This window comes from Bombina bombina, chromosome 12 (assembly GCF_027579735.1).
Source record: "Bombina bombina isolate aBomBom1 chromosome 12, aBomBom1.pri, whole genome shotgun sequence".
NCBI classification, from domain to species: domain Eukaryota; kingdom Metazoa; phylum Chordata; class Amphibia; order Anura; family Bombinatoridae; genus Bombina; species Bombina bombina.
Genome location: NC_069510.1, coordinates 13,622,584 through 13,650,083, shown reverse-complemented (window position 1 = coordinate 13,650,083; position 27,500 = coordinate 13,622,584). Strand labels below are relative to the sequence as shown.

Below are 27,500 nucleotides of genomic sequence, written 5' to 3'. Positions count from 1 at the left end.
TATCCCTTCTCCTGCACTTTAAATCGGTAAATAAATGCTTTTTGCCTTTCAGATATCATGATAACCCCTGTTCTTCAATAACCGGTCACTCTGGAGTATTCTCAAATATCAACACAAAATAGAATTAGAGGCTTGTTTTGTCTCACCTCACAAGAAAGCCACATGAAACCCAAAAGTATTCCAATTTACTTCTATTATCAAATTTGCTTCACTCTCATGGTATTCTTAATTGAAGGGAATATAATTCACAAGAATAAATGAGAAAATGTTTGCACTAGCAACCCTGTAATGCTATGTGTTTACCCCTTATAAAGGTGTTACACAAAGCTACCTGGGAGCCGCAGAGAACTTCTTGTCCCATTCAGATACAGTCGCTGAGCCAATCAGCAGTGACACTCGTACACCTGGGTCATGCTACTACCACTTCTGATTGGCTTAGCAGCTGTATTTGCTTAAAGGGACATTAAACTCAAATGTATTCTTACATGATTCGGATAGAGAATACAAATTTAAACAACTTTCTAATTTACTTCTATTATCTAATGTGTTTCATTCTCTTGGTATCATTTGTTGAAGGAGTAGCAATGCACTTATGATTTCTAACTCAACACATGGGTGAGCCAATCACAATCGATATATATATATATATATGCAACCACCAATCAACAGCTAGAATCTACGTTCTCTGCTGCTCCTGAGCTTTCCTAGATACACCTTTCAGCAAAGGATAACAAAAGAAGGAAGCCAATTAAGTAATAGAAGTTAATTGTAAAGTTGTTTAAAATTGTAGTCTCTATCTGAATCATGAAAGAAAAAATTTGTGTTTCACATCCCTTTAAGAGTAGTAGTGCTCTGCATCTCAGAATTAGTAATTTAACACCTTTACAATGGGTTAAACAAATAGAATTACAGGGTCACTAGTGCTAAAATTACATTTTCATTCATTACATTCATGTGCACGTTACCTAGGGTGAAATATATAGCATTGCATATTATATTCTCTAAAGAATTATGCAGTTTTGTAATATACATGTATTAGCAAAAATACTTCTGCTAAAAGTTATAGCTGTTTCAAAATCGTATGTAAGTATGCACCGTGCACCAGCATTTTAAACGCAGCACTTCCTCAGAGATCCTAAGGTACTTGCACCATCTGGTAATGGCTCAGTTTGTTAATTGCTGAAATGATTCAAGCCCCACTAGTGCTCTGAGCAGCTGTAGTATTTAAAATGCTGGTACACTGCGGATATCTAACATTAAGACAGTAATAACTTCACTAGAAGTTTTTTTTTTTTGCCAATAGATGTTTATTGCAAATATGTTTGTTGACCGGAATGTCCCTTTAAGTAACACTGGAAGATGGTACAGTAGGGATGAAAGACAAACAGTTTTTATTTCCAGTCATTCTGAATACATGCAGACTTAGCACACTATTTAAAGGGATTGAATGTTCAGAAAATAAGAGTAGAAATATGTTGTAGTCGCTTTGGCAGCTACATTTATGTTAATTATAGGAGCCATGCTAGTCCAGTGATTCAGATACCAAAACAGCCATATTGCAGTTAGTAGTGATACCTTTTACTGGACTAACAAAACATTAAGAAAGACAAGTCTGGAGAGTTTCCTCTCTTCCTGAGATTTGAAGCAATACTAATGTATGTGATCAGGGGTCAAGTCCTACAAAAAGTGTGGAAACTCACCACCCCCTCACAATGTATTTTGTTTTGTACACACACTCCTATACAAACACACACGCACATACACACTAAAAGCAAATTAAATCCAATGAAGGGTTGAATGGTTGCCTTTGGGCCTGAAACTCCTCCTCTGTCACAGAGTCTCACCCACTTAAGGTGCAATAGTCCTATTTCTGCTGAGGGGAGCTAAATAACCCCAGAGCAAGCCACACAGAAATGTAAGCACCATGTGTTACACACAGTGTGGGGTGATCACACAGCAGGACCACTGATAGGCTTGCATTTAGTGTATTGCAGGCAGTTTTACTTCCTATTACTAGAGTATCTCACTATCCCTCTAACCAGACTATGCTCCAGCTCCTCCCACTAGCAGCAGCAATGTTTACTGAAGTGTTTCTGTTCTCTGTACAGAGGGATTTAGTTTATAGAGGATGGCGCTAGTAGCCAAGTATAACAGACACACTTATTCAGGATATATAAAAAACAGTTTATATAAGATAATAAAAAAACAGTTTAAACATTCATCATACAGATCTCAATCAATACTTAAAAAAAGGGGGACGTCTCCCTTATATATATTAATCAGATGAAAAAACAAAAAATAAGTGAATAAGTGTGTCTGTAATACTTGGCTAATAGCGTCATCCTCTATACACTAAATCCTATTTGTTTGTACCCACTTTGAGGGAAGTGGTCAAGGATTGGCAAGAGTGTAACTTTAGGCTTAGCGCAGTTCTTAGTCTGTATATATCCACTCTGTACAGAGGGAACTTGGTTCCTCCCGCAAAAATAATGCAAGAACTCCGTTTCCATGCGTTACCACTCGACTTGACCCCTGTATGTGATATAATATGTAGATTATATCTTGGAACACAAGATTGTCATTTTAACCATCCTGTGATTCAAGATATAATCTATCTGCCTGACATATTTTTGTATATATCGCTCAACAAAACATGTCCCTAATAATTAATTATTAAAGAAACACTAAAGTTAAAATAAATGTCAGCAATTTTAAACAATTTTCCAATTCACTTCCGTTATCTAAATGTGCACAATCTTTTTATATATACACAGTTTGTGTGGCACCAGCCCTGGTGGAATTATTTAAAGCCGCTTTTTACCCTGAAAACAGGGTGTTTCACTAAGGGGCGTATACTGCATTTTCATATGGAACGGAAATGCAACAATTAAATTGGTAATTTTACAAAACAAATAATTGAACCATTCACACAAAACTATTCAGGAAAAACATTGTATTGTTAAGGCGCAGCAAAAATCGTAATGGTGTTGTTAACCAAAAATTGTATTTTATAAAAAACACAAAGAAATTTGTAGTTATAAGTACAAAATACAAAGCGTAACTGTTATTTGTATGGGAGACATCGCGACACTCGCAGGGACAGCCCCTTTTTTATAGAACTCCATGAGGGCTGCCCCTGCAAGTGTTGTGTATGTATATGTGTGTATATGTGTGTGTGTGTATATATGTATATATATATATATATATATATATATATATATATACTTACCATAATTTTTAGAGGTGAAACTGGGACCATCTGGTGCGGTGCCAGTGGGGGTGTGGTCAGGAGCGTGGTCAAGGGGGCGTGGCAATCATCAGTCCTTTTAAAGTAGTAGCTTTTATGTGTGTAATGTTTCGTGGATACTCTACCCTTCCTCAGTCAAACAAGTGAATCACACAGTTTAAATAGACCATAACACCACCCCCTAGTCAAAAAGGCACCATTACGTTGTCATGGCAAATAAATCATTAATCTAAATCTCAGATTCTAAATAATGCCAAACATCAAGCATAATTATCACTTTCATAATGATCAATTTCACAATTTAATATCTGCAGTGTAATATGTGTTTTATGTGTCTAATTAAGGAACAGAGCCAAATACTTATAAGGCATAAATACAACATTGTATGAAATAAGTAAAAAAGAAGCACGTACCTGCTAAAGCTGTTTAAGAGGCTACTCTATACCATAATGCAGGAAGATTATAGCCAAAATGCTATCCTGCATGAAGTAAAGCAAGATCCAGGCCAACAATCCTTCCTGTCTGTACTTCCTAGTCATACCCATATGATTCCCCTAAAGGTGTATTACCGGCAATGACACCAAGGGTCGGGGGGGGTGTTAAATTCTTAGAAAAATAAACCAAGTAGTACTGTACTACAAAATTAAAAAAACCCTATGCTGCTCACTCAGCCTGTATTACTAATGTAAACTTTGAAGGACACGAACGTTAAGCTAAGCAGGGCTGTATGTAGCAAAGTACCAGCATCCAACTATGCTGAAGAGCCACAGTCCAGTCATTTTGAATAATGTGTCCGGGTTAAAGGTGGTCTGAAACCTGATTTGAAACCTGGAGGTGGCAACCCTACTGGGACAGAATGAACAACTGGGTGGGACACTGGGACAGCGCCTCCAAACCGGGACAATCCCAGTAAAAGTGGGACTTCTGGTAAGCCTATATATATATATATATATATATATATATATATATATATATATATATATATATATATATACTGTATATGTGTGTGGGTGTATGTATATATATGTGTGTGTTTATATGTATTTATGTATGTATGTATGTATATCTATGTGTGTGTGTGTGTATGTGTGTGTATGTATATATATATATGTGTGTGTTTATATGTATTTATGTATGTATGTATGTATGTATATCTATGTGTGTGTGTGTGTATGTGTGTGTGTATGTATATATATATATATGTGTGTGTGTGTGTGTGTGTATATATATATATATATATATATATATATATATATATATATATATATATATATATATATATATATATACTGTATATGTGTGTGGGTGTATATATATATATATATATATATATGTGTGTGTTTATATGTATTTATGTATGTATGTATGTATATCTATGTGTATGTGTGTGTATGTGTATATATATATATATATGTATATATACAGTCGTATGCAAAAGTTTAGGCACCCCTGACAATTTCCATGATTCTCATTTATAAATAATTGGGTGTTTGGATCAGCAATTTCATTTTGATCTATCATATAACTGAAGGACACAGTAATATTTCAGTAGTGATATGAGGTTTATTGGATTAACAGAAAATGTGCAATATGCATCAAAACGAAATTTGAGAGGTGCATAAATTTGGGCACCCTAACAGATATATTGCATCTAGACGCTTCCTATATCCTGTAATGAGTGTCTGGATTCTGGATGAAGGTATTTTGGACCATTCCTCCTTGCAAAACATCTCCAGTTCAGTTAGGTTTGATGGTTGCCGAGCATGGACATCTCGTTTTAAATCAACCCACAGATTTTCACTGATATTCAGGTCTGGGGACTGGGATGGCCATTCCAGAACATTGTACTTGTTCCTCTGCATAAATGTCAGAGTAGATTTTGAGCAGTGTTTTGGGTCGTTGTCTTGTTGAAATATCCAGCTCCAGTATGACTTCAACTTTGTGACTGATTCCTCAACATTATTCTCAAGTATTGAGTGGAATCCATGTGACCCTCAACTTTAACAAGATTCCCATTACCAGCACTGGCCCCACAGCATGATGGAACATCCACCAAATTTTACTGTGGCTAGCAAGTGTTTGTCTTGGAACGCTGTGTTCTTTTGTCGCCATGCAATATCTCAAACTTTGTTTCACCAGTCCACAGCACCTTCTTCCACAATGAAGCTGGCTTGTCCAAATGTGCGTTTGCATACCTCAAGCGTCTCTGTTTGTGGCATGGAGAGAGAGAAAAGAGAGAGAGAAGAGAGAGAAGAGAGAGAGAATAGAGAGAAGAGAGAAAGAGAAGAGAGAGAGAGAGAGGAGAGAGAGACAGAAGAGAGAGAGAGAATCATTTTTAATCATTTTTAACCCTTAACAAGAATTGGACAACCTATTAAAAACAATTGCAGCAAGTCACCAATTGTTTTTAATAGGTTGTCCAATTCTTGTTAAGGGGTGAAAAGGGTTAAAAATTATGTGTTGGCTTTTTTTCTTTTTTCAACAGGATATGTGATGATGTGAAGTACCTGCTAGACACACCCCTGCTCTGTAATTGGTTTCCTGTTTTATGTTTGATCCTTTAAAAAGGGTGTGTGTGTCAGTTGTAAATTAGCTTGAGAAAGGGGCAGGAGCCCCGAAACGTTGCTCTAATAAAAAGGTTCTGCCTTTGAAAACGTGTGCTACCTTCATTCTCTATATATTATTTCTTTGGGATCAGAAGGGTGGTCCTGGAAGGTATTGCACTGGACATTATCAATACAAAGAAATTGATTTCCTATTGGAAGTGTGTGCGAATCCTACTTGCTCTTATTATATATATATATATATATATATATATATATATATATATATACCGTATGTGTGTATATATATGTGTGTATGTGTGTGCGTATATGTATATGTATGTATATATATATATATATATATATATATATATATATATGTATATATATGTATGTATGTAGTGTGTGTGTGTGTTTAGCACCTTATTTCTAGGTGCAATGGAAAATTGCTGTTGAGAGGAACATACAGTACACTTCATGACTATAAAATAAGCCACAATATGATGTCCTGTTGAACTAATGGCATGAGATTCTTGTTGATTCTTTGGGGCATATTTATCAAGCTCTGTATAGAGCTTGATGTCCTGTGTTTCGGGCGAGCCTTCAGGCTCCCTGGAAACGGAAGTTGTGAAGTCTAAAGACCGCTGCTTCATAACCTGTCCATCTGCTCTGAGGCGGCGAACAGAAATCGACATAAATCAACCCGATCAAATACGATCGGGTTAATTAACACCCCCTGCAGAGGGCGGTATTGCACCAGCAGTTTACAAGAATTGCTGGTGCAATGATAAATGCAGAGAGCATATGCTGTCAACATGTATCAATGTGCAGCGGACATGATCCGCTATATCGGATCATGTCCGCTCGCACAATCATAAATATGCTCCGTTCATCTCTATATAATCCTTTATGCTGCTTGTGCATTTATTTAACCGTGTCACTTGCATCTTGTTTGAAACACTAAACACGTTAAACGTTAAACACATTAACACTTTCTGTCACAAATCTGTCATCTTCACCTAGTTTGATTACTTTTTCTCACAGCCCTATTCACTAAATGTGTGCACAGCTCTTGTTTGTTCATGTTGCTGGTGAGATTGCAACTATCACACTATCACGTTTTGTCAGAAAGGACAAAACGCTCTGCAAGAGGACTGTTGACTGTTAAGTTCAAGCAGACAACAAGACAATGACTCTCCTTTTAATAGAGGAATCAAAAAAGAAAAGAAGTACTGAGTGACGAGAAGTATAATCCAAAAAGTTTATTGGATAGGAGACAAAAAAGGTAGCGGTGTGTTCCCAATTACCTGACGGGTTTCCCGCATGCGTACATGCGCTTCATCAGAGGTTCATCAGAGCAATCATAGGCCTAACTATAAAGTCTAAATGACAAGCGGTCTTGCAGGCTAAAATGAACTCATGACACTTTAATCAATACTTTGAGAATTGCTCTAGAATGACAACTACAAATGAGAAGATACACCTTCCAAATGAAGAATAGGGACTGCATTGATGGAACTGGTTTCACACCACTGGTTGCTTTGCATTTACATCAGTGTTAATTCTTCATGAACCAGTTGGTATTATAATGGCTTTTGTTGAATGACATTAGCCTAGCAATATAAATGCTGTTGAGGTCCATATTGGTGGTTTATTTGTGCGATCACATCAATTCTGGAGCTGGAACTTGGGAAGTTGATTGCTGTCAATATACAGCAAAGTGCAAGTAGGAAATCCAAACGTCAGCATCAAGGTTCTAACCACAATTGTTACAGGAAACAAAAAATTAAATAAGAAATCCAAGATGTCAGATGTAAGGAAACAGCTAAATGTATCTACACTGAGAGCTAAATATTAAGCAGCTATTACAGGAAAGACACGTGATGCAGGTGACCTTGCCCATGTGAACAACACATGATGGCTGCGATCATGTTGCAGTTGTAAGGTTAGATATCCAATAATGTCACAAAATTCATCAAAAACAAACCTGTAAGAATCCTAACAATGCACAGTACACTTTTTTAGATTTCTAAAGATTTTGATCATAACCATTGTTATCAATTACTCTAATTTAAACTTAAAGGGACATGAAACCCAAATTTATTTCATGATTCAGATAGAGAATACACATCTAAACAACTTTCCAATATACTTCTATTATTTAATTTGCTTCCTTCTCTTGTTATCATTTGCTGAAAGGTTTATCTAGGCACGTTCATGAGCAGCAGAGAAACTAGGTTCTAGCTGCTGATTGGTGGCTGCATATAATTATTGAATGTGATTGGCTCACCCATTTGTTCAGTTAGAAACCAGTAGTGCACTGCTGCTCCTTCAACAAATGATACCAAGAGATTGAAACAGATTAGATAATAGAAGTAAACTAGAAAGTTGTTTAAAATTGTATTCTCTATCTGAATCATGAAAGAAAATTTTTGGGTTTCATGTACCTTTAAGTAAAATGTATTCACAAGGAACCTCTATATGCAAACAATCTATATTGTGGATATTTCTTCTTGCCTTAAGCAAACGCATACATTCAATTTAAACCTTTATTTACTTCTGGAAATTATGAAATACAAAATTCTATGTTTTTAAATAAGAACGATTTGTTTAGTACAAAAGATATATGCCTTTCTTAACCATATGATTAAATAAAAACATCACAGAGGATTTTCTTAGATAAGGTAGGAATTATTGCCTCGGTACCAGAATTAATGATCTACATATATGGTGACACTCATAGCAATAAGACTTCTATGACAATAAATTGTTCAAACACATTAAGATGTTTTCTCAAACCTCCTTTTCTATAATAATCCTAAAGATTTATAGCAAATGGAGTTAATTATGGTTCTATCCAATACAAGTAAAACCCACTGTTGCAAACCAATTGCCTTTAAGTATATAAATAAGTCATTGAGCACCATTGCAAAAATAAAGAATTTAAAATAAATTATATTTATTTAAAAAAATAAAAATAAAAAATAACCCCCAAAAAATAACGCTAACTATAAACAAAGTATCTATTCCTTAAATTCAGGAAGTAGTAATTGATACAATCCATCTTTCCACAGCTACAGCAGAATTGATGACACCAATAGCTCCCAATCGAACCTACAGCAAGAAGGGACATTTCAGAGGTATCTTCTTTAGACTGATTATACAGCACATTTCACACTGGCGGAATTCCTGACCACGCATTTCACCTTCTGTACAATAGCTTCATCAGAAGCTGTGGTTTGCTATCAATTACAAGTGCTAGTTTCCAGTAAAAGATTTAGGCAACAAGGTTTAATCGTGTATGGAGTTTCTGTTTTTTTTAAATCAATTGCTAGTGCATAATTTGAAATAAAGTGAGTGCATACCAGACTTTTTACACGGTATTAATAAGCTGGTGACTGCCGGGGGTTCCTTCCTATCATTCTTAGAATTCAAGTGACTAGAAGACCTCATACTTAAATTTTGCAGCCAATAGCCCTAAATTAGGGCATTGCCCTAAATTGGGGCATTTGTATCGGCATTGCCCTTAAAAGGGCATTCAGTTCTTTTACTGTCCTTAAACGGGCAATCAGCTCTCTACAGCCCATTAAATCCCTTATCTTAAAAATAAAAATAAAAACAAAAAAATAAAAATCCTAAAACTAAGCCCCAAATAGGTACTCATCTTTCCTGAAGTCCGGTGGTGAAGGTCTTCTTCCAGGCGGCTTCATCATCTTCTATCTTCATCCGGAATGAAGGCGCATGGTGCGGTCTTCCCCGATGCATGGATCCGGAGCGGCGTGTCTTCAGCGGCGTGTAGGCTCCTCTTCATCTTATCTCCGGCGTACACTGAAAATTGAATATAAGGTGCCGCATTCAATTTGCGTTAACTTGCATTCCTATTGGCTAAAATTGAAATCAGCCAATAGGATGAGAGCTACTGAAATCCTATCGGCTGTTTAAATCAGCCAATAAGATTTCAGTAGCTCTCCTCCCATTGGCTGATTTAAACATTTCAGCTAATAGGAATGCAAGGTGTCCCAATCAATATGGGGTACTTTGCATTCAATCTTCAGTGTGCCACAGACGATCGCATGAAGAGGAGCCTCCACGCCGCTGAAGACCACTGCTGCTGAGAAAAGCTGCTGAGGATCCATGCATCGGGGAAGACAGCTCTGCACCTCCGCTCCACGCCGCCTTCGCTCCAGATGAAGATAGAAGATGATGGAGCCACCTGGAACAAGACTGTGTCCACAGGACTTCAGGAACTGTGAGTACCTATTTGGGGCTTAGTTTTAGGATTAGGAAAATGGCAGGGTGGTGAAAGACTGCCATTTTTGGAATCCACCGGTATGCAGCGTAAGCTGCATCCAGGTGGATTGTTTTGGCTGCGCGTGCAGTCAACATTCTTTTGGCTGCCTCGCGCAGCCAACATTACTTTGAGGATGTGTGCGCAACTGGTGACGGTGACTGATGCATTACAAACACGATTACAGTATAGATGGGATATGTGATTTTTGAATATAGTGTATATAATTGCTTATGGCCTACGTAGTACCAGTTGGATAGCCCATCTTAAGCGAGAGCAAACCATATCACTTATGTTGCTTAAAATGTGTTTTATTAATGAGCTGTATAAATATTTATTCTGTGCTCACGTGGGTAATGTTATCACCTCTAACCCTAAAGCAATCTCCTCTCAGGATCTATCCATTTAAGAAGTTGCTGAATTCTTACAGGAGATGATGGCTAATGTAATGGTAAATAAAGATAATTATAGTGTGATATATAGTTTGGTTTGCAGAGCTCCAAATGTCTCACACTCACACTAGGACTGACCTGGTTGATGAGCTCTGTCTCACTGTTCATGCTTTCTTTCCCTTCACTTTTTGTCCTGGTTTTACTAAGTTAGACAGTTAACCAGCTAAACGCACCAATAAATAAATCCCTGACCAGGCCCTCAACTGCCTGGCTCCAACTTGCCACACCTCTGGATCACCGACACTAATTAATAAGACCAAGTGACACATCTGAATTCCACTGACTCCACCCCCAAATTGCTAAGACACAAGTGCTCCTGGGTGGGGTGACATAAAACGTTTATATGAGCTCTGCAAGATCTAAAGGGCCCTGATGGCCAGAAGGTTTCTAAGCTTTACCTCTGTGAAACCACATGGTAATGAGATGTACGCATCACTGTTTCCACAGCAATAACCCCAGCAACGCCTCACGTCTGGATCACCTGCAGGAAGTGAAGCTTCAGAGGTAAAATATATTAGATGTGGTAGTCTAAGCGTGCTAGATCCTTCCCAACATGCTTCATTCTCAGGCACTAAGTTTTTCATGGGACTTCATATCCTGTTTGTTCTGGGCCAACCAAAATGCCGTGGTCATCTGTACCCAGCAAAAGAGCTTCATGCAATTGACATGAGTAAGCATGGCTTACCAATTTATGTGCTATGGTGGTGGTGCTTCTTATTCTTCAATCACGCAGCAGGTGCAGATGGTGACAGCGCTGCTCTTAAAGGTGGTATCTACTTCATTAGGGTCATTGTCTGAAACCAGCTTTTTCTGTAGTTTAAAGACGTATCCAGTGGTGTTATTACATGGTAGTCAACTCGCTGTGCACATGAATCTAAAGACGTTTGTACGCAGTATCCCCCATATGGCTTGACAATGTGCGCTACATACACAGTGACAGCAAGTCTGCATAAAAATAGACCCTGAAAATGACATTTACCAATTATTATGTTACATTCTAAATACATTTCTTCTACATTATCTTATATAAAATACTAATACTATGACTGCAGTGATGAAATGAGTAAAGTGGTTCAGATCTGGAGTTATCAAATGAAACAACATTATATTTCTAATTAAATTGTGTTTATTTTCAGGATGATATACGACAAGCCTAATGCCTTCGTACCGCAGTGAGTTATTTATTTTGTTATTATTTTGTTTAAAGAGACATAAAGCCCAAATATTTTCTTTCATGATTTAGAAAAAACATGCAATTTTAAACAACTTTCTAATTTACTTCTATATCTAATTTGCTTCATTTTCTTTATATCCTTTGCTGAAAAGCATATCTAGATAGGCTCAGTAGCTGCTGATTGGTGGTTGCACCTAGATGCCTCATGTGATTGGCTCACCCGTGTGCATTGCTATTTCTTCAACAAAAGATATCTAAAGAAGCAAATTAGATAATAAAAGTAAATTGGAATGTTACTTACTGGATTTTCTTTGAGTGCCATTTGACAAAGGGACCAGACCGGTACCCGAAACGTTATGGAATTTTAAAGGCTGAAATAAAAGCTTTTTTTTTTATGGAAACAAAGTCCAGTGAGTGCTCTCCTTCTCTTGGATATAGCTACAACCCCTGATAGCACCTTGGCATACATGAAACTGAGGAGTGCAGAACCTATTGCACATTTGTTATATATATATATATATATATATATATGTGTGTGTATGTGAAATTAACTGTTCGTGGGAGTGTACTTATTTCAGTGGATTATATATAAATATATATATATATATATATATATATATATATATATATATATATATATATATATATATATATAACACAATTGGTGTTGGCTTTGCCATGTTAATGCTTATGCTCCCCAGACTTATCAGTTAATTAAATGAAATGCCAGTACAGGGACCTGAAATAAAAAAAAAATTCCCTCCCCTTGTACCATGTGACGGCAATCAGCCAATCAAAAAATGTTGGGACCTAAAAAAGTGTGTATATAAAAAGAATGTGCACATTTTAATAAAGGACATATATTGGAACATTGTTTTAAATTGCATGCTCTATCTGAATCATAAATCTTTAAATTTGACTTTAGTGATCTTTTTAAAGTTGACATTATGTGTGTGGGGGGGGGGGGGGGCAAGCTGATTGTGCACAACTGAAAGCCGTTCTAAGCATATACACATCTCTGTAACAGAATAACTCAGTCACAGCTAAACAAACTTAATAAGCAAAGTATCTCTAATATACATTTGTATTATTGCTTTAAGAATATATGGACTGTTCACTTTAACACATAATATTCATCCTGTCTCACTCTATGGGCTAGACGATCCTGGCGTTGTCTGTGTTTGTCCCTGTCCATCAGCTGAGAAATCAACTCAGTGAATGAATTGACCGCATTAAAATAAAAGCATTTTTCTCTCTCTTCCTTCAGGAGAACTGATGTTGCTATGATAACCCCTTGGTTTGCGCCAATCGTTTGGAACGGCTCTTACAACATTGATATACTGAATGAACAATTCCATCAAAAAGGTGTCCGCATTGGCATAACGGTGTTTGCTATTAAAAAGTAAGTTAGTAGACCTTTACATGCCATTTATTTGAATAGGAAACTCATCTGAGTTATTCGTATAGCCCTTTGCAGAGCTGGATGTGTATGAGATGCTCGCAGGCTCTTCAGCCCGGTGATGTCAGCACAAATGCATCCCATGGGGTCAATTTAACAAGAGGCAAGCGGACATGATTTGCTGTAGCCGACCTCGCTAAATGCTGACAGCATTGGCATTTATCATTGCACAAGCATTTCTAGTGAAATGCTTGTGCAATGCCACCCCCCGCTCACCAGCGGTCAATCCACAACTAGCAGGGGCTGTCAATCATCCCAATCAGATCCGGATGATTTCAGTCCGCCACCTAAAAGGCGCTTCTTAACTTACGTTTCTGGCGAGTGGGTCAGAAACAGCATCTGCTGCTTGTTAATTGACCCCTACTTCTTTCCAGACCACAAATAATCCCAGTACAATGTCTGACTGGTATACTAAGCAGGCAAGTGATGAGAATATCATATGGTAGGGAGAGTATACCTAAGTTATCATTTAACCAGTCAGTAAGCTGCTTACATTTCCTAATCTGAGCCTAATTTTGAGGGAACAGATGCATCATGAATTGAGATATATATGTGTTATTTATATTTATGTAGCCTGTACAGAGACACTGGCATGTAACTAGCCTTATATTTATGTAGCCTGTACAGAGACACTGGCATGTAACTAACCTTATATTTATGTAGCATGTACAGAGACACTGGCATGTAACTAGCCTTATATTTATGTAGCCTGTACAGAGACACTGGCATGTAACTAACCTTATATTTATGTAGCATGTACAGAGACACTGGCATGTAACTAACCTTATATTTATGTAGCCTGTACAGAGACACTGGCATGTAACTAGTCTTATATTTGTGTAGTCTGTACAGAACCACTGGCATGTAACTAGCCTTATATTTGTGTAGTCTGTACAGAACCACTGGCATGTAACTAGCCTTATATTTATGTAGCCTGTACAGAGACACTGGCATGTAACTAGCCTTATATTTATGCAGCGTGTACAGAAACTAAACTTATGTTAAACTTGCTTTGCAACAAGCCTGTCTCTGTAGCTAATGTTATATTTTTACTTTCTGTACAGTTGGATTGTAAGGAACCTTTGATGAATAATGGGAAAGTTGTTTACTTTGTAAAATGAGCGTTGAGTTTGAAAGTCAGATTATAAATGAGCAAACTGGAAGATGAGTAGCCGCTTTAGCTAGAGAACCGTTATTACACGATCTGGGCTCAAGTTTGTGGCTATAACCAAATGAACCAATAGCCATAATTTGTTGATACAGTTCTCTATTATAGGTTAGTTAAAGAGTGAATAGAAATAATTACAGAAAACAAATAGCTAGTTGTAGATTACCCATTTAAAGGGATGGGGAATTTGCTTCTGGAATGAAATTGAAACTTAGCTCCTTTCCATGACAGCATACTGAGGTAGGCTATTTTATAGAATAAGAGAATATGAGGGATATTTATCAAGCCGTCAACCGCAAATACGCCGGAATTCCGCAGCGTAATTGTGGCGAGCCTGATTCGACCCATTTATCAAAGCCTACAGACCGGCAAAAGTTGAAATTTGTGACGTAACATACGATCCGCCGGTCTCAATCCGACACAGATCGATGCTTAAGTCATTACAGATGTTACGAATACAAATTCGGCACCATCTGACAACTTTTGCAAGTTATCAAACTTCTAACAGGTACGCTCGCGGCTATTCCGGCCCAGCGTACCTGGTTTTCAATCCGCCACCCTGGAGGCCGCGGATGCCATAGGAATCAATGGGAGTCTGAAAGCAGAAAAAGCTTATGTTCGATGCTGCCAGATATCCCATTGATTTCTATGCTAGAATAAAAGTTACGTTTACACCTAACACCCTAACATAAACACAGAGTCTAAACACCCCTAATCTGCCGCCCGACCTCGCCGCCACCTACATAATGTTATTAACCCCTATCCCGCTGCTCCCCAACACCGCCGCAACTAAATAAATGTATTAACCCCTATCCCGCCGCCCCCGGAGCCCACCGCAACTCTAATAAATTTATTAACCCCTATCCCTCCGCTCCCGGACCCCTCTGGAACTAAATAAATGTATTAACCCCTGGCCTCCCACATCACTACCACTTAATAAACCTATTAACCCCTAAACCGCTAGCCCCCCACATCACCATAAACTAAATTAAACTATTAATACCTAAAACTAACAACCCGCTAACTTTACATTGCTAACTTTACCTCATCCCTATCTTATAATAAATTTAAACTTACCTGTTACAAAAAAATAACAACTAAGTTACACAAAAAAAATTAAAACTAATTACACCTAATCTAATAGTCCTATCAAAATAAAAAAGCCCCCCAAAATAAAAAAAAACCCTAGCCTACAATAAACTACCAATGGCCCTTTAAAGGGCCTTTTGCGGGGCATTGCCCCAAAGAAATCAGCTCTCTTACCTGTATAATTAAAATACAAACACCCCCCCAACAGTAAAACCCACCACCCACACAACCAAACCCCCCAAATAAAAAATCTATCTAAAAAATCCTAAACTCCCCATTGCCCTGAAAAGGGACATTTGTATGGGCATTGCCCTTAAAAAAACCTAACACTAACCCCCGAAGATCCACTTACAGTTTTCGAAGACCGGACATACATCCTCATCCAAGTGGCAGAAGTCCTCAGCAAAGCTGGCAGATGTCTTCCTCCAAGCGAGCAGAAGTCTTCATCCAGACGGCATCTTCTATCTTCATCCATCCGGGGTGGAACGGCTCCATCTTCAAGACATCCGGCGCAGAGCATCCTCTTCTTACGACGTCTCTTGCAGAATGAAGTTTCCCTTTAAATGACGTCATCCAAGATGGTGTCCCTTACATTCCGATTGGCTGATAGAATTCTATTAAGGTGGAAAAAACCTATTGGCTGTTGCAATCAGCCAATAGGATTGAGCTTTCATCCTATTGGCTGATCCAATCAGCCAATAGGATTGAGCTTGCATTCTATTGGCTGATTGGAATAGCCAATAGGATTTTTTCCACCTTAATTCCTATTGGCTGATAGAATTCTATCAGCCAATCGAAATGTAAGGGACGCCATCTTGGATGACATAATTTAAAGGGAAACTTCATTCTGCAAGAGATGTCAGAAGAAGAGGATGCTCTGCGCCGGATGTCTTGAAGATGGAGCCGCTCTGCGCTGGATGGATGAAGATAGAAGATGCCGTCTGGATGAAGACTTCTGCCCGCTTGGAGGAAGACTTCGGCCCACTTGAGTGAAGACTTCTGCCAGCTTCGCTGAGGACTTCTGCTGCTTGGATGAGGATGGATGTCCGGTCTTCCAAAACTGTAAGTGGATCTTCGTGGGTTAGTGTTTTGTAAGGGTTTATTGGGTGGGTTTTAATTTTAGGTAAGGAACTTTTGGCTGAAAAAGAGCTAAATGCCCCTTTAAGGGCAATGCCCATACAAATGCCCTTTTCAGGGCAATGGGGAGCTTAGGTTTTTTAGATAGGTTTTTATTTGGGGGGGTTGGTTGTGTGGGTGGTGGGTTTTACTGTTGGGGGGGTGTTTGTATTTCATTTTACAGGTAAAAGAGCTGATTTCTTTGGGGCAATGCCCCGCAAAAGGCCCTCTCAAGGGCCATTGGTAGTTTATTGTAGGCTAAGGTTTTTTTTATTTTGGGGGGGCTTTTTTATTTTGATAGGGCTATTATATTAGGTGTAATTAGTTTAAATATTTGATAATTTATTTTTATTTGTGTAACTTAGCTGTTATTTTTTTGTAACTTAGTAATTCTTTATAGTAGATTTAAAAAACTTGAGTAGGGTTAGGTTTTTAAATATGTAATATAGTTAATCTAATTGTTAGTTTAATGTAATTTTAGTATAATAGTTAAGGTAGGGTTAATTAATAGTTTAATATAGTTTTATTTAAATTCTAAAGGTAAGTTTAAATTTATTATTAGATAGGGATGAGGTAATTATAATGTAAAGCTAGCGGGTTGCTAGGTTTAGGGGTTAATAGTTTAATTTAGTTTATGGCGATGTGGGGGGCTGGCGGTTTAGGGGTTAATAGGTTTAGTAAGTGGTAGTGATGTGGGAGGCCAGGGGTTTAGGGGTTAATACATTTATTTAGTTGCGGAGGGGTCCGGGAGCGGGGGGATAGGAGTTAATAGCTTTATTAGAGTTGCAGTGGGCTCTGGGAACGGAGGGATAGGGGTTAATAACTTTATTTAGTTGCAGTGGGCTCCGGGAGCAGCGGGATAGGGGTTAATAACTTTATTTAGTTGCAGCGGGGTCTGGGAGAGGCGGGATAGGGGTTAAACATTTTAGTATAGTGGCGGTGTTTAGTGATGGTATAAATAAAGTTGGGAAAAAGCCAAATAGCAGCGAGGTCGATGACTGTTAGTTAACAACAGTCCGCTGCTCATCGCCCGTACTTGGTGTGCAGCTTTTTGACAGCTTTTTTTATAAATGTGGAGATCGTATTCAGGTCCGCGGCAGCGATGTTAGGTGAGCGTATTGGTGTCGTTGAATGCAGCACAGTTGATGGCTTGATAGATAGGCCTCTATGTGGTTTCATTGGCAGTTTTCCCTCAATGATAGCTACCAGGTATACTCCCATACTATACTGATGCTTCTGGAATGAAGAAACACAGGCAAGATGCTTTTCATAATATATACTAACACAAATTTGCAGCATTGCAAGTTTTGATGGCTACAATGGTGGTGAAAGTTTTTTTTTAACTACTTTCTCTAAAACTTTGGACTTTAGGATTATTTTTTCTATCTTAAGTTTATAGTTTTTTCTTTATGAAACGGCAATGATATTTATGAGCAATCACTTCTTTCATCCAATACAAAGTATTGATAATTTACCAAGCTATAACAGAAGATCATCAAAGTGACTTTTTGTTCATTTTTTTTCCAGATACGTAGTCTTTATAAAAACATTCATTGAAACAGCTGAACAGTTCTTTATGGTAGGACACAAGGTCAACTACTATGTGTTCACTGATCGTCCGACTGAAGTCCCTTCTCTCCCACTTAAAGAAGGGAGACGCTTGGTAGTTCTTGAGGTTCCCAGCTACCAACGATGGCAGGAAGTCTCCATGAGGCGTATGGAGATGATACGTAACTATTCTCGCCAGTTGTTCATCAATGAAGTTGATTACTTGGCGTGTGTTGATGTAGACATGAGATTCAGTGATGAAGTTGGAGTGGAAATCTTAAGTGATGTGTTCGGCACTTTACATCCTGGATTCTATGGATCATCACGCCAGCACTTTACCTATGAGCGAAGACCTCAGTCAGAAGCTTTCATCCCTGCTGATGAGGGGGATTTCTATTATGCAGGAGGATTTTTTGGGGGAAGAGTAGAAGAGGTCTATAAACTGACTAACGTTTGTCACAATGCCATGATGACAGACAAGGGGAAAAGTATAGAAGCGATCTGGCATGATGAGAGCTATTTAAACAAGTATTTCCTTTATCATAAACCAACCAAGATTCTTTCACCAGAATATCTTTGGGACAATGGTTTTGGTACTCGAGATTTTCTGAAGAGGAGAAGATTTGTTGCCGTCCCAAAGAACCATAACGAAATCCGCAACAAACGAAGTTATGAAAACAAGACATTTTAGAAAACGTTGTAGTTTGATAACTTTCTCGTGCTATGTATTCTAAACAAGTAATCTGCACTCAATGGCCATTCAAATTGTAACTTATAGAATATATTTAAATTGGTTGCCATTTTCTATCTTATGAGACTCTAAACAGAAGAATTTATTTGACTCCACCACCATTTTGGTGTTTCTCCCCTCTGTTGTCCTCCACTCGTCCTCCCACTTCACCTCATTATTAACATCATTGCTTCTCCTTCATCGTGTTTTGGTGACTCTCTATTGGTTGACTTTACTTTGCTATCTTTACAAATCATGTTCTATAATTTATTGAACTTCTTGCCTTGTGTAAATGTCTCAAACACCTCATCTGTCTAGAGCTGGTCTAGGGTGTCATGTCTGTGATCCCCACATTTTGTGTTAACCATTTCTTATCTCCTTTATCCAGAGCACTCAAAAGCGCTATGTAGAGTGATCTTCATATTCAAGGGAAGAACCTTCAGTTTATTGTTTCAGTTTATTGAAATGTTTTTGGGGGTTTTTTATAATCAAGAAACCACTGAAACCTCCTTTGTTAGGGGGTGGTGGTGATGGTTTGCAAAAAATCCTTATCCTCTTCCTTTCACAATAAAGGAAGAATATATTGGAAACAATGACACAAACCAATCACCTCACTATAATGTAGTGATTCATAAAAGAAACTTGGGTTTATCTCAACAACCCCTCTGAGAGGTCAGCATCTTGTATTATATGTACTCTCTACCACTTACTATAACAAGAAAAACAAAAAATAAACTAGTGTGTTCAACTAAGAAAATGTAAAAATATTTTTCGTGTTGAAAAATATAGGATGATTTTTTTAATACATTTTATATAACAAACAGTTAGTTGGCAAGCAGTAGGAGCCCACATACAAGTCTGAAGAATTAATGTTCACGCCCTCTCTACAAAACCAAAACGTTTGATTTGTTACAAATTTATTAAATGTTTTTATGGTTAAAATTGTATTCATAACTTATTTCCTGTAGAAATGCAAGATGGTTTTAAGTGACAAAATAATAAACGTTATCTTCTAAATTCCAATTATTCATTTTATTTTAAAACATAAATATAGCATCCCTAAATTGTAATATTGGTGTTATGCTGATGCTTAACCATGTATCTTGTATAAAATGTCACAAATTATATATCTACTATCGGTATCTATCTATATCTAACTATCTGTATCTTTCTATATCTATCTGTATCTTATATATATATATATATATATATATATATATATATATATATATATATATATATATATATATATATATATATATATATATATGTATTTCATATAGGGTGGCGAGTGTCCACTAAGCTAGTTACTGATGGGATATACATTCCTACCAGGAGGGGGGCAAAGTTTCCCAAACCTCAAATGCCTATAAATACACCTCCCACCTCACTCATATCTCAGTTTAAATACTTTGCCTCCTTAGTAAGTGGTGAAGCATGATGTGCTTGATTTCTTCAGTGAAAGGCGCTTCTAAGCATACTGAAGCCCAGTTCCTCTCTAAGTGCAGTGTTTGTCTGAGGGATGTGAAGGGAGTATTGCTTGATGATACCATGTTTTCGCCTATGGGAAAGCGTTTCATAAGGCTCTCTGTAAATCGGTTCGCAGGGATTCAGCTGCTGCCTTCCCTTTATAGATCGACAATATACTCCTGTACCATTACCTCTGCTGATATGTTCAGTACTGTTTGGCTGTCTGCTATATGTGGAAGGGTGTCTTACACGGTTAGTATATACTTTTATTATATAAGACACTCTCAGCTATGGATTGGGCACTTTTTAAGTAAAGTTGTTATATATTGTTTGAATACATGCCTTGAGTCAGTAATTCAGTGCTCTTTTTTTAGCGACTTTATTTTGTGGCTAAATATTTGTCAAGGTTGGTAGAGTCTGTGAAACATACAGGGGCTTTTTTTTGAGCTAGTAATTTATTTAAAAATTAGGATGCTAATAATTATATTAGTCTCATTGGAATGTTGATAATCACATTTTATGCAGTATACTATAAGTATCTATTTAGGCTTTATTTAGTTACAACTGATATACTTACACCCCAACACTCAACTCTCTCTGACTTGGTGGTTAAACCATCACCTTATTGTTCAAAGGACCTCCTTTGTTCGTCCTACCTGGACTGTGATAACAACAGATGCAAGTCTCACAGGTTGGGGAGCTGTTTGGGGATCTCTGACAGAACAAGGAGTTTGGAATCCTCGAGAGGCGAGGTTACCAATCAATATCTAAGAACTCTGTGCTATTTTCAGAGCTCTTCAGGCTTGGCCTCTATTAAAGAGAGAACCATATATTTGGTTTCAAACAGACAATGTCACAACAGTGGCATATTTCAATCATCAAGGGGGTACTCATAGTCTCCTAGCAATGAAAGAAGTATCTCTAATATTTTCTTGGGTGGAATCCAACTTTTGTCTAATCACTGCGATTCATATACCAGGTGTAGACAATTGGCAAGCGAATTATCTCAGCCATCAGACTCTACATCCGGGGAGTAGTCTAGCCATCCAGATGTGTTCTATAAGATAGTGCAGATGTGGGGTCTTCCAGACATAGATCTGATGGCCTCTTGTCTAAACAAGAAACTTCCCAGATACCTCTCCAGGTCCAGGGATCCTCAGGCAGAATTAATGGATGCTCTAGCAGTTCCATGGTTTTACCAACCTGCTTACATTTTTCCACCTCTGGTTCATCTTTCAAGAGTGATTTCAAAGATCATAATGGAACAATCTTATGTGTTTCTGATAGCACCAGCATGGCCTCACAGGTTCTGGTATGCAGACCTTGTCCAAATGTCCAGTTGCCAACCTTGGCCACTTCCTTTAAGACCAGACCTTCTGTCTCAAGGCCCGTTTTTCCATCCGGATCTCAAATCTCTAAATTTGAAGGCATGGAAATTGAACGGTTAGTCCTTAGTCATAGAGATTTGACTGACTCTGTGATTAAAACTATGATACAGGCTTGTAAGCCTGTTTCAAGGAAAATATATCACAAGGTTTGGAAAACCTATATTTCATGGTGTTCCACCCATGATTATTCTTTGCATTCTTTAAGAATTCCTAGGATTCTAGAGTTTCTTCAGGCTGGTTTGGATAAAGGTTCGTCTGCCAATACTTTGAAAGGACAAATCTCTGCTCTTTCTGTTTTATTTCACAGAAAGATTGTCAATCTTCCTGATGTTCACTGTTTCGTACAGGCTTTGACTCGTATCAAACCTGTTATTAAATCTATCTCTCCTCATTGGAGTCTAAATTTGGTATTAAAGATTTTGCGGGCTCCTCCTTTTGAGCCTATGCATTCTTTAGACATAAACTACTTTCTTGGAAAGTGTTATTACTCTTGGCTATCTCTTCTGCTAGAAGAATTTCTGAATTGTCTGCTCTCTTGCAAGTCTCCTTATCTGATTTTCCATCAAGATAAAGCTGTTTTGCAGACTTTGTTTACATTTGTGCTTAAAGTTGTGAATTCTAACAACATTAGGATAGGGGGGGGGTGTCTCACAGCGCCCTCTCTATTTCCTTCTAGCTCCCCAAAGTCAAGATACCTAGTATATCTTGTGATTAATTAGAGTGGGTGTGGGATCTAGGGAGCGCCTCAAAGTGGGTGAAGGATATTGATTGGATGAGCTGATTAATAGTGTACACTTGATTAAAGGTAAAATATATGATCGTTACAAATTTTATTATACAGTATATTCACAGCTTTAAAATATGACCAGTCATACAAAAACTTGATATAAAAAACATAAAAACATATAATCATGGATCCATGTATCATAAAAAACTGATGGCGTTCACACAATGTTAAAAAACTGAGATAAAATTAAAAAGAGGAATCTAGTCTATGGTTGACTAAATATAAAATACAAAATACAATATACTCCTCTCAGATCAGGAGGGGTAATATTACATCAATAAATATGGAACAATAAGTAAGTAGATAAATATACATACAATATATAAAGTAATATTAGTATTGATATAAAGATATGTGTCAAATGATATATGTGCGTTTCCGCACTTAATATTGCCCCTAGTGACAGGATAAATGTCCAAGTCCCTCTGTGGTGACCTAATCCAAAATGCACTTCCACTTTATCTGGTAGAAGTGATGAGTGATAAGTGAAGGTGTCCAAAATAAGGTGATGGGGTTAAAAATGAAAAATCACAAAAAAGAAAAAATGTAAAAAATATTTTAACTAGTGAAAAAAATTAGTGAAAAAGTATAAATGGAAAAATAATGTTGTAGTTATCCTTGGTGTTTGAGGTAAAGTCCATGTAACAGTAAGTGTGTTAGACCAATTATAGAATAAACATTCCCAATGAACCTGTGGAATACAAAAAAACGAAAATAGTGCCAGATTGCTTCTTAAATTATAAACATAAATGAAATGAGGCTTACCATAAATAGCCAACGCGTTTCGGCCCTTCCTTAGGCCTTTTTCAAGACTGTATTTATGGTAAGTCACATAAGCCTCCTTAAGTATAGTAATGCATCCAATCAAAAGTGCCAATTTTTGCGCCAAAAAGGTACCTCTGAACCGGAAGTGATACTTTCCAGTCCGGTTTTTTAAAACTAATCAAATGTGCATAAAATTGTTAACAAATATTGGAACCGACTGTCTCTCTATTAGTCTGGTTCAACCGCAATCATATGAAGCCTAGTATTGATTTCCTGGACTCAAAGTGTTTAAGTGAAGATGTCTGTATCCAATTTCGTCAAAACCGGAAGTGGAATCATATATCTACCTCACTTCTGGTTAATGACACTATGTTTACTTTTATGTAAAGCTCAATTATGTCTTAGCCCTTGTGTTATGCGATGAGTTGTATGGTCTGTATTCTCCTTCTTCTTATATCAATTGGTTTAGAGGGTTTCGTAATACCGTATTTATTTCTAACATCGTCAAACCGGAGGTGACGTGTATACTTATTTAGTCACTTCCGGATTTCCCTACTGTTCGATATATAGTACTGTTAAAAATACGGTACTAACCAGACTGGGGATTTTTCTAACTAATAAGGACCTTGCACATAGACCATCATTATGAGCAAGGGATATATTGGAAAAAAACGATATTAGAAAGGTGATTGTTATTTGGCATCGCCGGACCGGAAGTGACGTGAATACCCGTCATTCACGGTATCCCCAGTGTGTCTCCATTTCAATTGTAATAGAGTGGTATCGTAGAATTTAAATTGTGATAGAGTGATATCGTAGAATGAAAACATCATATAGATAGTATTCATCTACCAAAATTTGAGAACATTTCCTGCCATAAGGTATATGAGTATTGCGGTTCCCTAAAGATAGTGCATAGATATAATAAATGAATGATCACTTGATCTGTGTGATCGGCCACAGTAACATTAAACAAAATTTAATAAAATAAAATAAGAAGTATATATATAAAAATATAAAAAATATATATAAATATATATGTGGGAGATTGAGCTAAAGACCTTACTTCAAACTGGACATAAAAGCAAATGATAAATCTATCACTGTGTTTAAAAGATTAATGGTTGTCTTAGGGTCTCAAAAACTAGTAGTATAGTTCAAGCACTTGCATACATGTACCTATAAATCTGTGTGAGATTCATAGTTTTCATAATTTAAGAAGTATGGGAGGACACGATTAGTTAAAAATTATGGGTTAAAAAGGATAAAAACATCACTAAGAGAGATAAAAAAGGAAAAAATGTATGGGAGATAAGGTTTTAAAATCCGATAATTACTGGTTAATTTGAAGTATATATAAATAAAGAAATATCTGAGCCTCTCGGCTCATAGAGTGGAATTCTTAGGAGAAGAATGTGCCTTCCAACCTAAAGAGTAGTATTCAGATGGCAACCAGAGAATAGACATCTTATGTTATACTCTACATATATGGGTTATCCAATGACTAAAAAATACTAGAAGTCTGAAAGGCGGGGGGTTTTAACTGTACTTATAATCTGGGAGATGGAGGAATAAGTGGGGTGATGCTCAACCTAAAACACTGCTAATATTATAGATATGTGTCTAAATCTGGGTGGTCCTCATGTACAAATATTAAACTTTTAAACTATGGGACACCGGACTCATTTACGCTAGTATGAAAATACATGCTAATAAAAGGGTTAAGTGTACACTTTAGTGAATCCATATGTATGTGTATTATTTCAAATTAAATAAATGTGAGAGGTCTTCCTTATTATTTAGACCCCTGGGATATAAACAGTCTAGATTGAAGATCCATCTAGATTTCTCTATGAGTAGTTTCTTTTCTTGATCTTCTCCTCTCCAATTGGGAGTTACAGGTTTTAAACCGCAGTAGCTGAAATCTTTCTTGTTACCCAAATGTTGTCTTGTAAAATGTCTGTACAGGGGAGTTTCCGTATTTTTGTGCTTAATTTGTAGCAGGTGTTCCCTTATCCGATCCTTAAGGGGTCTTGAGGGTCTGTCCAATGTATTGAAGACCACAGCTGCACTGTATTAAATAAACCACTCCTTTACTACTGCATCTGATGTGGTCTCTGATAGGATATTCCATTTTGCTGTTATATGAGGTAAATTTTTGCGTCTTAATGCCTCTTTCACATGTTTTACAATTTGGGCATGGGAAAAAACCTTTGATGTCTCTACCATTGATATCTCTCGTTTTCTTTCTGGGGATTCTTGATATGCTAGGTGAAAGGATGTTCTTTAAATTATCCAATTTACGATAGATACATTTCGGTACTTCTGGAAGCCTTTCTCCTAGTACCTCATCGTCCTTCAAAATCGACTAGTGCTTTTTTATGATTTTTTCTACAATGTGCCGGTTTGCGCTGTATCCCGTGATGAAGGGGATGTTCAGTATTTCTTTGTCATATTCCATTTCGTTGTTTTTTCGTTTATATTGTAAAAGATCTTTTCTGTCTTTACCCCTAACTTCTGATATGTTCCTCTCAAGACTCTCATTGTCATAGCCTCTTTCCAGGAACCTCTCTTTTATAGTTGTAACTTGCTCTTCCCATTTGTTTGGGTTTGAGCAGTTCTTCTTCAGTCTGAGCATCTGTCCTTTTGGAATGTTGGACTTCCAATTTGTGTGGTGACAACTCTCTTGGTGGATATAATTATTGCAATCCTCCTCTTTAAAGTAAGTTGAGGTCTCCAATTCTCCCTTAATGACCTCAATTTTTAGGTCCAAAAAGGTAATCTCTTTGACACTTAGTTCATATGTGAACTTGAGGTTGTGGCTATTATCATTCATTACTTTGATGGTATGTAATAGATCTTTCATAGAGCCCTTCCATATAAGCAGGATATCATCTATGTATCTATGGTATAGGACCAGGTCCGCGCTAGCTGGGCACGATTCCCAAAATGTTCGTTCCCATCGGCCCATATACAAATTTGCATAGCTAGGCGCGAACCTGGTCCCCATAGCTGTACCGCATATTTGATTATAGTAGACCCCTTGGTTAAAGAAATAATTGTGGGTCAAGATATAGTGTATGCCATCTAGGATAAAATCCTTGTGTAATTTAGGCATATCTGGATCCCTTGTTAGAAAAAAATCTATTGCCTCTAGACCCCCCTCATGGGGAATACTCGTATAGAGGGATGTCACATCGCATGTGGCTAAGATGTAGTTATCAGCCCACTCTATAATATTTAGTATATTTAGTACTTGGGTCGAGTCTCTTAGATAAGATGGTAGCTTTACTACATACTGTTGAAGTTTCTTATCAACATATTCGGATAGAGTACTTGTTAGGGAGCCCATCCCTGATATGATAGGTCTCCCCGGTGATCTTTCCAGGGACTTGTGAATCTTGGGGAGGTAATAGAATACCGGAGTGATTGGATATTTAGTACTCCGGTATTTGAATTCCTTTTCGTTCAGTATTCCATTATTTCTAGCCTCCCCCAAGATTGTCTAGTTCTTTCTTGTAGCCCTCCACGGGGTTTCCCTTGAGTTTTTCGTAAGTCTTCGTGTCGCATAGGATTCTATTACATTCCTGGTCGTAGTCGGTTTTATTCAATACTACGATCCCCCCTCCTTTATCTGCTGGTTTGATGACCAGATCGTGATTCTTCTTGAGGGTCTTAATGGTTAGTAGTTGCTCTTTGGAAACAACATTAATAGGGAAATTATTGTTCCTTGTTTGTGTCCTAATCCTAAGAATACTCTTGTAAGATCTTTACATTTTTTGTATGTGGTAAGAGCTTTGAAATATTATGTTGAGGCTACTAAAGATTTCAGAAAGACTTCTAGTCTATTTTTTTTTCTGGTTCCAGAAAAGGTCAGAAAGCCTCTGTCATTTGCTTGGCATCTTGGTTAAAGCTTTTGATTCATCAGGCTTATTTGGAGGCGGGGCAGTCTCTGCCTCAGAGAATAACAGCTCATTCTACAAGATCAGTTGCCACATCTTGGGCTTTCAAGAATGAGGCTTCAGTTGATCAAATCTGCAAAGCAGCCACTTGGTCTTCTCTGCATGCATTTACTAAATGTTACCATTTTTATGTTTTTTTCTTCTTCGGAAGCAGCTTTTGGTTGAAAGGTTCTTCAGGCAGCTGTCTTAGTTTGATTCTAGTGCCTATGATTTAAGTTTTTTGAATTTTTTTAAAGAAAATGTAATAATATTTTGGATTTAATTTCTCAGTGAAAATAGCTGTTTTTTTATTTTATCCCTCCCTCTATAGTTAC

At 37.3% G+C, this 27,500-nt stretch overlaps 1 protein-coding gene across 5 annotated transcripts in view; it reads left to right on the top strand.

Moving 5' to 3' along the window:
• The window catches only part of LOC128642865 (histo-blood group ABO system transferase-like), a 148,127-nt gene that overhangs the window by 107,293 nt on the left and 13,334 nt on the right, over nt 1-27,500 (top strand). For 2 of the 5 annotated variants that reach the window (XM_053695720.1, XM_053695719.1), the window contains 6 exons: nt 1-26; nt 8,865-8,930; nt 10,978-11,034; nt 11,667-11,702; nt 12,972-13,106; nt 18,064-18,935. The exon at nt 1-26 is cut by the window's left edge and continues 40 nt beyond it. In XM_053695720.1, coding sequence (XP_053551695.1) covers nt 1-26; nt 8,865-8,930; nt 10,978-11,034; nt 11,667-11,702; nt 12,972-13,106; nt 18,064-18,775 — 1,032 coding nt within the window. In that variant the 3' untranslated portion in view covers nt 18,776-18,935. Of the gene's footprint in view, nt 27-8,864; nt 8,931-10,977; nt 11,035-11,666; nt 11,703-12,971; nt 13,107-18,063; nt 18,936-27,500 lie in introns of those variants that run through there. The other 3 variants (XM_053695722.1, XM_053695723.1, XM_053695724.1) reach the window with 3 other exon arrangements.